General features: G+C 36.7%; 1 protein-coding gene across 9 annotated transcripts in view; it reads right to left on the bottom strand.

Annotated features, from left to right (window-relative positions):
* Positions 1 to 14830, bottom strand: part of EVI5 (ecotropic viral integration site 5) — a 236174-nt gene that overhangs the window by 82018 nt on the left and 139326 nt on the right. For 4 of the 9 annotated variants that reach the window (XM_082613395.1, XM_082613391.1, XM_082613397.1 and 1 more), the window contains 3 exons: positions 5548 to 5682; positions 1688 to 1828; positions 361 to 519 (listed from right to left, as the gene is read on the bottom strand). In XM_082613395.1, coding sequence (XP_082469521.1) covers positions 361 to 519; positions 1688 to 1828; positions 5548 to 5682 — 435 coding nt within the window. Of the gene's footprint in view, positions 1 to 360; positions 520 to 1687; positions 1829 to 5547; positions 5683 to 10539; positions 10967 to 14830 lie in introns of those variants that run through there. The other 5 variants (XM_082613394.1, XM_082613400.1, XM_082613399.1 and 2 more) reach the window with 3 other exon arrangements.

Raw genomic sequence — 14830 nt, forward strand, 5'->3', positions numbered from 1 at the left:
CATACTACAAAGCACAGGCCAGTCTCACAATAAAGAATTAACTGGTCCCAAGTGTTAATATTGTTGAGGTTAAGAAATTTTGCTCAACATGAGTATTCCCTTTCAGGTTGTACAACAATGAAACAAAGTCATATAGAGTTTTATGACTTGTTTAAACTTTGTTGCAAGAGTCAAAGAAGATATTAAATCTCTGCTGTCAAGGAATACAGTTTTAGCCCTTTTTATCTGGGCTAGAAAACGGCAGTCTAGACAGTTTCATATGTCCACCTTTTGGCTCTGTTCTAAGGATGATACAATTTGTGCATAAACTTTTAATGGGCTAACAGCATTTTTTAAAGCTATTAGGCTTTCCCATTATACCTGTGTTTCCATTTCCATCATCCTTTGTTTTATTTCTCTTATTTCTGCCTGTGTTTCAGCTTCTCTAAGTCGAATGGTCATCAGTTCATCTTGTAACTCATTCACAGCATTTTTCTTAGGTGGGTCTTTCCATCTCCCAGTAGTACGAGCTAAGTGGCGCTGAAATACAAAAAATTATATCACAACAAATATTCCCAGTATTACAGTAAGAGCCAACTTAACGAAGCACTTATTTCAGGCCCAGTACTGCATAAGGCACTTTATATGAATCATTTTATTTAATCCCCAGAAAATCTTAAAAGTTAAACACTATTATTTTCAATATAGAGGTAAGAAAATGGAAATTGTGAGTAAGTAACTTCAGAAAGGTCACACAGCCAGTAAGTGGCAGATCTGGGATATAAACTCAGATATAGTTCAAATATTTTTTATACTGTGGATTAATTATTGTAAAGAATACATTTTTCACCCTAATTTTTTTCTGAGAGATTTTTACATTATTTTGTAATGAAATCCCAAGAAAAGGGGAAAATTGGGCCCTTCACGAATTAAGGAAACAATATTAGAAGTTAAGAGCAGTGTTCTCAAAATATCTGTGGTGAAGGACAGTTTTGTTTCATTTGTTTCTAATTTCTAATGCCACCTGATACTTCTTAAAAAAAAAAAAAAAAGCCATGGCAACGTAAAGGACTGACTTCAGTCTTTGCTAGATGCATCCCCCATCCCAAATTCATACCAAGATCACTATTCTAAAATGATGTGTGTGTTTTTTTTTCTTTCCTCTCTCCCTTCTCTCTTATAGATTCTGGGTTGGTTTTTTTTTTTTTGCTACTGATCAATAGTTTCCCTCATATGTGAATAAATTTGTGGGCGTATAACTAAATAAATGTCTGTTTTATTTTATGGGAAAACCATTTTCAAAAGAAGTTACAAATTCATAAACAAATTTATATTGATGTCACCCTTCTGATGTTTCATACTGACCAATGAATTTAATATCAACAGGAGAAGAAATAAGTACTATATAAAGAAGTATTTTCTTTTAGTTCTTTAGAAAAAGTTACACAAATCACAATGGTATAACAACACAATAAAAATATGACTTGATCTCTATTTTATCTTTTACTTACTTATAAGAATCAGAAAGGGAGAAAAAGCTTAAAGATACTTTCAATTTATAAATGCTCTCAGTTTTGTGTATTAAACAGGGTCTTTCTCACTTTAAACTCAGATCCTAGTGTTGGTCATTAACTACTTCAAATTCACACAATATGGATATTCAGGTTTCACCTTTCCTTTTTAAAGCACACAAAATATTTTGATATACCTGCCAGTGTTCCTCTAAATCCTTGACTTGTTGTCTAAGTTCTTTTAAACCCATAATAGCTTCTGCCTCTCTCAGTTTCACAGCAATGAGCTCCTCCTGAAGCCTTGCAATGTTATTCTCATCAGGAAAGGAGTTGTTTCTCTAAAGCAAAGAAAATTTAATTGGGGATTTTTTTTAATTTGAAGAATACAATACAGCATATTTAACAATAAAATACAGCAAAATAATGAGCTGTTTTCTCCCATATGTAATTGTACTTAATTTTATTGAGATATAATTCACAAACCATAAAACTTACCCTTTTAATAAACACTAGTCAGTGGGTTTTGTTTTGTTTTTTAAAATTAATTAATTTATTTATTTTTGGCTGTGTTGGGTCTTCATTGCTGCACATGGGATTTCTCTAGTTGCAGCAAGCGGGGGCTACTCTTCGTTGTGGTGCGCAGGCTTCTCATTGCGGTGGCTTCTCTTGCTGCGGAGCATGGGCTCTAGGCACACAGGTTTCAGTAGTTGGGGTGTGCGGGCTCAGTAGTTGTGGTGCACGGGCTTAGTTGCTCTGAGGCATGTGGGATCCTCCCGGACCAGGGCTCAAACCCCTGTCCCCTGCATTGGCAGGTGGATTCTTAACCACTGCACCACCAGGGAAGTCCCTAGTCAGTGGTTTTAAGAGTATTCACAGGGTTGTGCAACCAACATCACGAACTAATTTCAGAACATTTTAATCACCCCCAAAAGAAACCCTATACCATTAGCAGTCACTCTGCGTTTCCCCTACCCCCAGCCCCTGGCAACCACTAATCTATGTCTCTATGAATTTGCCTATTCTGAACATTTCATATAAATGGAATCATAAAATACATGGCCTTTTATGACTAGCTTCTTTCACTTAGCATGTTTTCAAGTTTCATTTTTTTATTGCCGAATAATATTCCATGGTACAGATATACCACATTTTATTTACACATTCATCAGCTGATGGAAATGTGTGTTGTTTCCACTTTGGGGTTACATGAATAACACTGCTATGAACATTTATGTAAAAGTTTTTGTGTGGATATATGTTTTCAACTCTCTTGAGTATATATGAAAGAACAGAGATGCTGGATCAGATGGTAATTCTACATTTAACTTTTAAGAAACTGTCAAACTTTTCCAAAGCATTTGCACGTTTTACATTCCCACCAGGAAGGCATAAGGGTAACTGTACTTAATGTTGAGGACACAGAAAGTCTTAACTCTGTTTTGTTTAATAAAATACTAATCAGGGGCTTCCCTGGTGGCGCAGTGGCTGAGAGTCTGCCTGCCGATGCAGGGGACACGGGTTCGTGCCCCGGTCCGGGAAGATCCCACATGCCATGGAGCGGCTAGGCCTGTGAGCCATGGCCGCTGAGCCTGCGCGTCCAGAGCCTGTGCTCTGCAACGGGAGAGGCCACAACAGTGAGAGGCCCGCGTACCTCAAAAAAAAAAAAAAATACTAATCAGAATTATGGAGCAACCGGATTAAAAATGTTTTTCAATATGGCAGTGAACATACTAACCTCTAATTAGGACTACAAAGCATGAACATCATTTATGTTTTAAAGATTTATGGAAGAGAATAGTCCAAAATCTGTTTTGTTATATTTTCTGAGCATATCATTTTGAAAAGGGACTGTAAAACATCTGTACATTAGTCACTGTTTATATCAATATTCAAGAAATAAGCACCAAGGTGACCTAAATATTTGCTTCAAGGGTACAAGATTTAGATTAATCTCCTACCATGCTGAAAGACCCACCATAAGATATAGGGTTGCCATATTAAACTGCTCTGGGGAATGACCAAAGAATCCTAAATTAGGCTCTAGTAAAAGCTCCTTAGGTAAACTGAAGTGCTATTGAAATTTCAAGTCCTGAGTCTATGAAATTTTCTATCTCTGAAATATTTCATGAAGATTTTAGCCCACAGAGATGATGGAATAAAGTTATTCTTGCCAACTACACATTTTTATGATGGACTTGAAATATTTTCTCAATTGAAAACCAGAAATTTACTGTATATGCATTAAAAAAAAGTATCTTGCATGAAGTAATTAACCATAGGAAGCATGAAACCTTCCCATTTCCTTTCTACTCTATAACATGAACACCAACAAAGCTACTTAAAAAATTCATTTTTAAATTGGACCCAAGGACATTTCTTTCTACCAAATATTCAAAACTAAAAGATCCAGATTCTTACCTAAATCATGGAGCCCAGAATACTCTCAATTAGGTAATTTTTACAGCATTCTTGCCAGCTTTTTTCTCAGCAAACAGGAGAATAAGTTTTCCAAAAATAATATAAAAATAGCAGGTAGATTTCTAGCAAAATTATTCCACTATTAATTGTAGTTATACCCTATTCTATTTCATTAAGAAACAGTTAAGAACAATTTGAGGGTATCTTTCATGTCCATTATTTATGAGTTTTTGACTCAATGGCTAGATACTACCCAAGGGTCAAAGAAACAAACGCAACACAGAGCCCAAATCATCTATGATTTTATAAATGAGAAAACAGAGATTCAGAGTTTGTGATTTGGAACAGAGACTCTCAAGTCAGAGGGTTGTAAGAAACCTAAAATCATTTCCATTTCCACTACTAATCTGTTCTTTAATAACTCTGAAAAAAGGTAAGTTAGCTTCTGTAAGTACACCTCCAGCTAAGATCTTCCTATATATTCAGAGGTGGTTTTTTTGCAGCTTGGAAAGCTGTAACAGTTACACTCAGATGAAATTTTTGCTGAAACGTTTATGTATTGGTCTATTTCTACACCTCTTGCAGATGAAGGTATTATAATATTTGAAGATGATGGTTAATTTCTTTTTTTTCTTTAAAAAATTATTTTTACATGAAAACAAGGTATATTTGTAATGTGTTTCAATCAAAATATTCACTCTTATATCTCAGATCTACATATTTCAAAGTAAAAATGTTCACTTGTCAGCTGAAATTTCTGATTAGACCTAATATTTGTGTACTTTTGTGCTTAGTCAGAATGTAAATTTCACAGTGGATTTTTTTTTTGAAATTTACCTTTTATTTGGATAAAAGCAACATGATGTATTTATATACTATAGGGATAAAAATGGTAATTTTCATTTTTAAAAAAAACTACCAATGTGATTATGTTTTTAGTTCTTTTTACTTGTGTTCAGCACAGGCTTTAAATTAAAAAATATACTATGGTCTGGATTGACCCAAAAAGTATTCCATAAATTAACAAATATATGGCAAGTTTTTCATAGCTAAATCTAATTCTTCTAGAAGTTGCTGCCTTCTGTTTAATTACATTAATTGAAATGTGCTTAAGACAAAACTTTCAGCATATTTTATATACTAAAAAACAAAACAAAAAGGGTTAGTACTGGGCCAATGGCCAAGAGGCAATATTACTACCTTGTAGACTGTTACAGTTCAAATTGTCCCACTTCCCCCAGAATTTCAGAAACAAGAAGTCTGGGAGATACTGTACCAGCTGCAGTCGGGTGATTCTAAATGCTGTAAGTACTATTCATCTTGACAATGGTTAATTTCTATCCCCTAAGTTTCCCTTCTCCGACATTTAAACATTATTCATGTCAAAATTATCCTGGGTGTCTTCCTCTAAAAGGGCTCTAATCTCCATTTTTACCCTAAATATGGCATTTTGAGTAGTATGGCAACAACAAAGAATAAATGGGAATCATGTATTTTTTTCCTTTCCTCTCTTATAATATGTAAGATTTTTAATGTGCAAAAACGCCAAGTCCAATTTCACTGCTCAGTAAGTACTTAACAAGTATCTATCACATGTCCCATTCTAATTCAGGAATGAAAGCATTTATGTTGTTCTTACCTTTTCTATATCCAGAACTTTATCCTGCATTTCCTTTAGTGCACACTGAGACTCAGCTTCACTCAGTCGGGCTTGGACCAATTCCTTCTCTAGCTGTAGCACAAAATCTTCATTGTAGTTGGAACTGCATTTATGCTACAAGTTATAGACATACACTGAAATTTTTCATAAGTATGAATATGTATATATAATAAAAATAAGTGCAATTACACAATACAACTATTGAGGGCAACCAGATCGTAAAAGTTCCATCCACCTAATATTTCCAGCTTATCTCCTCCAATTAACTTTCCAATGAACAAAAAATTCCAGGTTTGATATCTATAAAGACGATCATATTATTGGGTGTTCATAATCAATCACACTAACTGAATCCAATTTATAGGAGATAAATATCTTTTTTTATCTGTCCATCCATCCAGATACTAAGAATTTGTTCCAGCTCTATAGACCTGAACTGTACAACAGTGTAACCACCAGCCATATATGGCTACAGAGCACTTGAAATGTGGTAAGTCCAAATTAAGAAAAGCTTTAAGTGTAAAATACAAACTGGATTTTGAAGGTTTAGTGTGAAATAAAAAGGCAAAATATCTCAGTAACTTGTATACTGATTATATGTTGAAATAATATTTCAAATGCCGAGTTAAACAAAATATTAATTTAATCAAATAAAAATTTTATTATTTATTAATTACTCCTTTTAACATGGCATTTTAAAATGTATATCTGGCTCACAATATATTACTATTAGACAGCACCATTACAGACTACAGAAGACAAGTACATATTTACTGAAAATTCTATTTTAACCTAATAGAAATAAAAACAAAGCATCCACAATAACGTGAACCATCCTAAATTCCAAAAGAATAAAAATGTATTTGCTGTTAGAAATGTAGATCTATTTAAATATACTCATGAAAATGACTGCTGGAAGCAAAGAAAAAGAAAATGTTGCATAAAGAAATTAGCCATGGAAGAATGAAACCTTTCCATTTCCTTTCCTACTTTATACCAATACAGCTACTTAAGAAATTCCTTTTTTTAAACTAGTTTCTACACAAAGCTGTTCAAAAAAGCAAAAAGATATTGAATTCACCATTATAAAAGACTGCCTAAAATCACTTCACATTTAACTCACGTAGTAAAAAAAATAGCGACAACTCAAAATTCCAACATAGAGTCATAGGGAATAATCTCCCACTGAACTGGCACAAGTAAAGAATGGTTCCTTTTACTCTTCAATACATTAGGAACAAAACAGACATCAAATTAAAACTCTATTTAAAAACTATTAAATACTTAATTAAAACATATGGTACTCCCTTGCCCCAGTTACCCAAAAAGATATTTTTAAAAATGCACCGTTCACTTATTAGGCAAATGAGAATTTTTTAATTCAGTGTACTACATGTTATTTCTCCTAGTAATTTTCTGATACTATTAAAACAATATTTCAATACAAGAAGTACATCTGCAATAGGTATAACACCTTAGCAAATACTTACCTTACCAAATAGGAGAATGGCAATTTTGGAATGACCACATCCAAAACGCAGGTGCCATGATTTTTCTTTAATTAATCATAGTTACTTTATGAGTAATACTAGAATTTTTTGCTTTTAATCTAAAGCTCTATGTTACTTCACACTTATTTTCCAAGACTCTATCAGGAGAGCCCCAGGAATACATCAAACCCAAATGGCCAAAATGAGAATGAAACCATTGATCTGGTATAATCCAACTGATCCAACCAAGTATACAAAAAACTGTACTAATATTGGGAACAAATTTTTATTGATAAAATTTATAAAACTTTTAATCATCTTCTATTGTTAATGAAATACATTCTATAGTGTACATGCTATTTCTCTTCTCATATTTCCCATTTGTTCCTCAACCCACTGCAAACTAGCTTTAGTCTTCATCCCTTGATGAAACTGCTCTAATCGCTAACAATATTAATACCCAATAAAAATATAAAAACTCAATGGAAAGCCCTTTAATTCAGCTCTTACCTTCACCAGATAGTCTATGGAATTGAAGACAACTGACAACTCAAAAATTTCTCCTCCCTCAGATTCTGAGGTATTACTGTTTCATGGTTCTACCTCATAACTTCTCTGTCTCCTGTCAGCTGAACTACTTAATTATACATATGTATGTCTACGTGTATGTGTGTGTATATATGTCTGTGTGTATCAATCAGTAGGCCCCAGGGTTTCAATATTGTGTTTTTTCTCAATCTTCCTGTTAACTTTATTTTGTAGATTCCTCCTATGTGATTTCATCCACTAATACGGTCTGTATAAAGACACTATCAGATACTGTGTGTATGTATCAGATTTTGTCTCTGTATAAGCCTATACAGACAGTGGATGAGATCACCAAGGAAGAATCTATAAAATAGTAAAAAAAAAAAAAAAAGGAGGGAAAGAGGGACAGGAAGAGGGAGGAAGAAAGAACACACAATAATGGAACTCTAGGGACAATAAATATATAGATAGATACTGACAGATATACAGATACATAGAAAGCGATGACTCTCAAGTCCATATTCTCAGCTCTGATCTTTCTATTAAGCTACAGGTTCATATTCACAACTTCCTACTGGTTTTGTTCATCTGTTTAGCCTCATACTCACCTCACATTCAACATGTCAAAACTGGACTCCTCATCTTTTCCTCCTCATGTATTTACTACTATATGCTAAGGATCCCACCATCTAACAACTGACCAAGTCAAAACTTCCCCTCTTATAATCAACCCATACCAAATCAATCACAAAGTCTTAGTAACTTGCACATCTCTTGAATTTGTCTGCTCATTTCCATCTTCGCAGTCATTGTTTTTATTTATGCTCTCATCTCTTTCTTTGAACCACCGCAATAGCCTTATATATCACCATCCAATTGTTAATAGTGCTTACAGTGGGTATTATTTAATAGAGGCATACCTCGTTTTATTGCTCCTCGCTTTATTGCACTTTGCAGATACTACAATTTTTACAAATTGAAGGTTTGTAGCAACCCTACTTCAAGCAAGTTTATCAGTGCCATTTTTCCAACAATTTGCTCACTTCAAGTCAGTGTCACATTTTGGTAATTCTCACAATATTTCAAACTTTTTCATTATTATATTTGTTAAGATGATCTGTGACCAGTGACTTTTGGTGTTACTAACGTTGTTTGTGTTCTGACAGCTCCACAGACTGGCCATTCCCCCCATCCTTTTCCTCGGGCCTCCCTATTCCCTGAGATACAACACTATTGAAATCAGGCCATTTGATAAACCACAACGGCCTCCAAGTGTTCAAGAGAAAGAAGAGTTGCATGTCTCTCACTTTAAATCGAAAGGTAGAAATGATTAAATTTAGTGAGGAAGGCATGTCGAAAGCCAAGATAAGCCAAAAACTAGGGCTCTTGCACCAAACAGCCAAGTTGTGAATGTAAAGGAAAAATTCTTAAAGGAAATTTTTTTAAATGTTTTTTTTTTTGACAATGATCTTGACTTTTTAAAAATATTTATTTATTTATTTATTTTTGGCTGCATTGGGTCTTCGTTGCGGCATGCGGGGTCTTTGCTGCAGCACGCGGGATCTTTGTTGCAGCATGCGGGATCTTTTTGTTGCAGTGCGCCGGCTCTTCATTGCAGCACGTGAACTGCTCTCTAGTTGTGGCGCGCGGGCTTCTCTCTAGTTGTGGCGTGTGGGTTTTCTCTCTTTAGTTGTGGCACACGGGCTTCAGAGCGCGTGGGCTCTGTAGTTTGCCGCATGTGGGCTCTCTACTTGAGGTGCGCGGACTCAGTAGTTCTGGAGCGTGGGCTTAGTTGCCCTGCAGCATGTGGGATCTTAGTTCCCCAACCAGGGATCGAATCCACGTCCCCTGCATTGGAAGGCGGATTCTGGACCACCAGGAAGTCCCTCTTAAAGAAAATTAAAAGTGCTATTCCACTGAACACACAAACGTTAAGAAAGCAAAACAGCCTTATTGCTGATAATGGAAAAAGTTTTAGTGGTCTGGATTAAAGATCAAACCCGTCACGACACTCCCTTAAGCCAAAGCCTTATCCAGACCAAGGCCCTAACTTTCTTCAGTTCTATGAAGGCTGAGAGAAGTGAGGAGGCTGCAGAAGAAAAGTTTGAAGCCAAAACAGATTGGTTCATGAGGTTTAAGGAAAGAGGCCTTTTCCATAACATAAATGTGCAAGGTGAAACATTAAGTTCTAACGCAGAAGCTGCAGCAAGTTATCCAGAAGACCTAGCTAAAGTCATTAATGAAGGCAGCTACATTAAACAATAGATTTTGTGTGTGTGTGTGTGGTATGCGGGCCTCTCACTGTTGTGGCCTCTCCCGTTGCGGAGCACAGGCTCCGGATGCGCAGGCCCAGTGATCATGGCTCACGGGCCCAGCCGCTCCGCGGCATGTGGGATCCTCCCGGACAGGGGCACGAACCCATGTCCCCTGCATCGGCAGGTGGACTCTCAACCACTGCGTCACCAGGGAAGCCCCAACAATAGATTTTTGATGTAAATGAAACAGCCTTCTATTGGAAGAAGATGCCATCTAAAACTTTCACAGCTAGAAGAGAAGTCAATGCCTGGCTTCAAAGCTTCAAAGAACAGGCTGATTTTCTTATTAGGGGCTAATGAAGCTGGAAACTTGAAGCTGAAGCCAATGCTCATTTACCATTCTGAAAATCTTAGGGCCATTAAGAACTAGGCTAAAACTACTCTGCCTATGCTTTCTAAATGGTAACAAAGACTTGACGATAGCACTTTTGTTTACAACATGGTTTACTGACTATTTTATGCCCACTGTTGAGACCTAATGCTCAGAAAAAGATTCCTTTCAAAATATCACTGCTCACTGGCAATGTACCTGGTCACCCAAAAGCTCTGACGGAAATGTAAAATGAGATTAATGCTGTTTTTATGCCTGCTAACACAATATCCATTTTGCAGCCCATGGATCAAGGAATAATTCCAACTTTCAAGTCTTCAAAAAATTTAAGAAATACATTTCGTAAGGCAATAGCTGCCATAAATAGCAATTCCTTAGATGGATCTGGGAAAAGTAAATTGTAAACCTTCTGGAAAGGATTCACCATTCTACATGCCATTAAGAACATTCATGATTCATGGGAAAAGGTCAAAATACCAATATTAACAGGAGCTTGGAAGAAGTTGATTCCAACCCTCATGGATGACGTAGAGAGGTTCAAGTCAGTGCGAGAAGTAACTTCAGATGTGGTGAAAACAGCAAGAGAACTAGAATTAGAAGTGGAGCCTGAAGATGTGACTGAATTGCTGCTATCTCATGGTAAAACTTGCAGGAGGAGTTTCTTCTAACAGACAAGCAAAGAAAACGGTTTCTTGAGATGGAATCTATTCCTGGTGAAGATGCTGTGAAGATGACTGAAATGACAGCAAAGGATTGAGAATATTAAATATACTCAGTTGATAAAGCGGTGGCAGGGTTTGAGAATATTGACCCCAAAAGTGAAAGAAGTTCTACTGCAGGCAAAATGTTATCAAACAGCACTGCATGCTACAGAGAAACTGTTCATGAAAGGAAGAGTCAATCGCTGTGGCAAACTTCACTTTGCTTTTTTTTTAAAGAAAGTATCAACCTTCAGCAACCACCACCCTGATCAGTCAGCTGCCATCAACATTGAGGCAAGACCCTACACCAGCAAAAAGATTACAACTCACTGAAGGCTCAGATGATGGTTAGCATTTTTGGCAATAAATATTTTTTAATTAAGGTGTGTACATTGTTTTCTCAGGCACAGTGCTACTGCATACTTCTTGGCTACAATACAGTGTAAACATAACTTTTATATGCACTGGGAAACCAAAAAATTTGTGACTCACTTTATTGTGATATTTGCTTTATATCGCGGTGATCTGGAACTGAACCCACAATCTGAGGTATACCTGTATTTTATGTTACATCTCATGCTAAATTGTAGTAGAAGGCATTTTTACAATTCCACCATCTGGCCTAGGTAGGTGTTTTCTTACCTTTTGAGTCTAAGGAAGTTTTAATTCCATGTTTATCAATACAAACATTTTAATGAAAATTATACAAGCACTGGTACACTTTAATAAAGTATTCAGAATCAATCTAACTCCACTAAGCCAATTTCATCCCATTATCAATTCCTGTACATAGCAATTAGCTCTATTCAATTACATTCATATGCATTACTGAACAAAAAGTGTTTTTATTGGGATCAATTCTTAGTATTGATATAGGCTCACTGAACGGAGAATCTGCATTTAATGCTATGACTTAGGGACTTAGAAAAAACTCTAACATTTGTTTGGTTGGTTGGCTGAAACGTGGACCAAAGGGTGGCCCACAGCCCACAGTGAGTGAACTGGAAATGCTGGACATGCCTTGGTTTAACGTAAAGGAAGGGAAAACTGGTGACAAAAAAATCTGGGGAAGATGTATGTAGACAGACCTCTCTGAATAGACTAAAAAGGTGAAGATGTTTGTCTCCCATGTGAATGCTCACCAAAGGGTGACCTCAGCAGAGGATTTAAAAAATCAATTGGATGGACTGACCCATTCTGTGGATACCAGTCAGCCTCTTTCCTCAGAAAGTCCAATAAGCTTATGAACAAAGTAGCTATAGTGGCTGGGATGGAGATTATACATGGGCTCAGCAACACAGACTTCCACTCACCAGGGTGATCTGGCAACCGCCACTGCTGAGTGTCCAATCTGCCAGCAACAGAGATCAACACTGTGCCCCTGATATGACACCATTCCCTGGGGTGATCAGCCAACAACCTGGTGGCAGGTTAATCACACTGGACCACTTCCATCATGGAAAGGGGCGTTTTGTTCTTACTGGAACAGACACTTACTCTGGATATGAAGTTGCCTCCCCAGCAGGCAATGCTTCTGTTAAAACTATATCATCCACGGACTTACAGAATGCATTATCCACCGTGATGGTATTCTACACAGCACTGCTTCTGATCAAGGAGTGCACCTCATAGCAAAATAAGTAGAGCAATGGGCCCATGCTCATGGAATCCACCAGTCTTACCAAGTTCCCTAATATCAAGCAGCTGACTTGACAGAAAGGTAGAATGACCTTTTGAAAACTCATTTACAGTGCCAGCTAGGTGGCAATACCTTGCAGGGCTGGGGTAAGGTTCTCCAGAAGAAGGAATATGCTGTGAATCACTATCCAATATACAGTGCCATTTCTCCCATAATTCATAGATCCAGGAATCAAGGGGTGAAAATAGGAGTGACACTATTGTTGCTACAGACTCACCAACAAAATGTTTGCTTTGCAACATTATGCTCTACTGGTCTAGAGCTCTTAGTGCCTGAGGGAGGAATGCTTCCACGAGGAGACAGTAAACTGGAAGTTAAGACTCACCCAACCACTTTGGGTCCTCATACATCTGAATCAATAGGCAAAAAAGGGAATTACGGTGCTGGTCTGGTTGACTGATCCTGACTACCAAGAGGAAAGTGGACTACTACTCCACAATGGAGATCAGGAAAGAATATATGTGGAACATAGGAGATCCTTTGGGGTGTCTCTTAGTATTATCATGCCCTGTGATTAAAGTCAATAAAAAATTACAACAACCCAATCCAGGAAGGATTACTAACGGCCTAGATCTTTCAGGAGTGAAGATTTGGGTCACTCCACCAGGCAAAGAACCATGACCAGCTGAGGTGTTTTTTGAAGGCAAAGGAATACAGAGTGGGTAGTGGAAGAAGGCAGCTACAAATACTAGCTACAACCACATGATCACTTATAGAAATGAGGACTGTAACTGTCATGAGTATTTCCTCCTAATTTTGCTATGAATACGTTTGTAACTGTTTTCTTTCCTTTCTTATTCCCTTATCATGCAATATAAGATGCACTGACTTTATATTACAGCATTTAAGTATTGTTTTACAGTACAGTATTTACAGTATAGTATTTAAGTTACAGGATATCAAGAAGAGAAAACGTCACTCAAGGACTTTACCTCCCTTCAGAGATATGCATTAGTACATTTTTGGTTATGCTCAGGATATAACTGTATCAAGTCATGCAGAATTATGACCTTGTTATTTTACCTGGAGATTAAGTATGGTTTAAGGAGATGCACATGGGTGCCAAGTTGACAAGGGTTGGACTTGTGATGGTTAATTTTTATGTCAACTTGACTAGGCCATGGGATGCCCAGATTAAACATTACTTCTGGCTGTGTCTGTGAAGGTGTTTCCAGATGACTCAGTAGACTGCCCTCTCCAATGTGAGTGGGGACCATCCAATCCATTCAGGGCCTGAATAGAACAAAAAGCAGAAAAAGGGAGGATCTGTTCCTGCCTGATGCTTGAGCTGGGACATCAATCTTCTCCTACCCTTGGACTGGAATTTACACCTTCAGCTTCTGTGGCCCTCAGGCCTTTGGATTTCAACTGGAATTACATCATTGGCTTTTCTAGGTCTCCAGCTTGTAAAATGCAAATCATTGGACTTCTCAGCCTTCATAATGGCATGAGCCAATTACAGTAAGTCTGTGTGTGTGTGTATGTGTGTGTGTCTGTCCTATTGGTTCCATTACTCTGGAGAACCCTAATAAATCTTATAAATTTATAAATAAGATTAAACTTATTGATTAGAGGTTTTATTGTTCTTGTTTGGTTTTTGGTCCCTTTCAACTGACTCAGAGCTTCTGCAATTGAATTCTCTTATTTGGTACTTATTTCTACCATTTCCAATTCTCCCTGTTCAAAATTATGTAGATCTAAATTTGATCAGGAAAGTGATATACTTGTCAATGTTTAGTCTATTAAAAACTTTGCCTGCCAGCTTTAGGTCTTGTAAGTTTTGGGTTTTATTACTTGCAGTTTATGCCATTGGCAAAGCAAGCTGGTAGAATTAAATGATGAAATAATGGTAATATTGATACTAATCTTAATAATAGCTACCACTTACTAAGCACTCATTCTATGCCAAGCATTACTCTAGAGGACCAACTCACTTAAGCCTCAATCACCCATTGTTATATACAGGACAAGAAATTTGTATTATATGCAGAAGTAACTTGTCCAAGGACACACAACCAGTGAGTGGCAGAAATGGCATCAAATTACCACCGTTAAAAGATGTTACTGTGCACTGTAAACTACCTGTTTCAATCAAAAATTTTTTTCCACAGGGAAAAAAGTGTCATTTATAAAAAAGGGATTTTTTTGTTTTTTTATTAAGCCTTTTAACTCAACTACCTCACAATGGAATAAGAGAT

Source organism: Mesoplodon mirus, assembly GCF_964341445.2.
Source record: "Mesoplodon mirus genome assembly, chromosome: 3".
NCBI lineage: Eukaryota > Metazoa > Chordata > Mammalia > Artiodactyla > Ziphiidae > Mesoplodon > Mesoplodon mirus.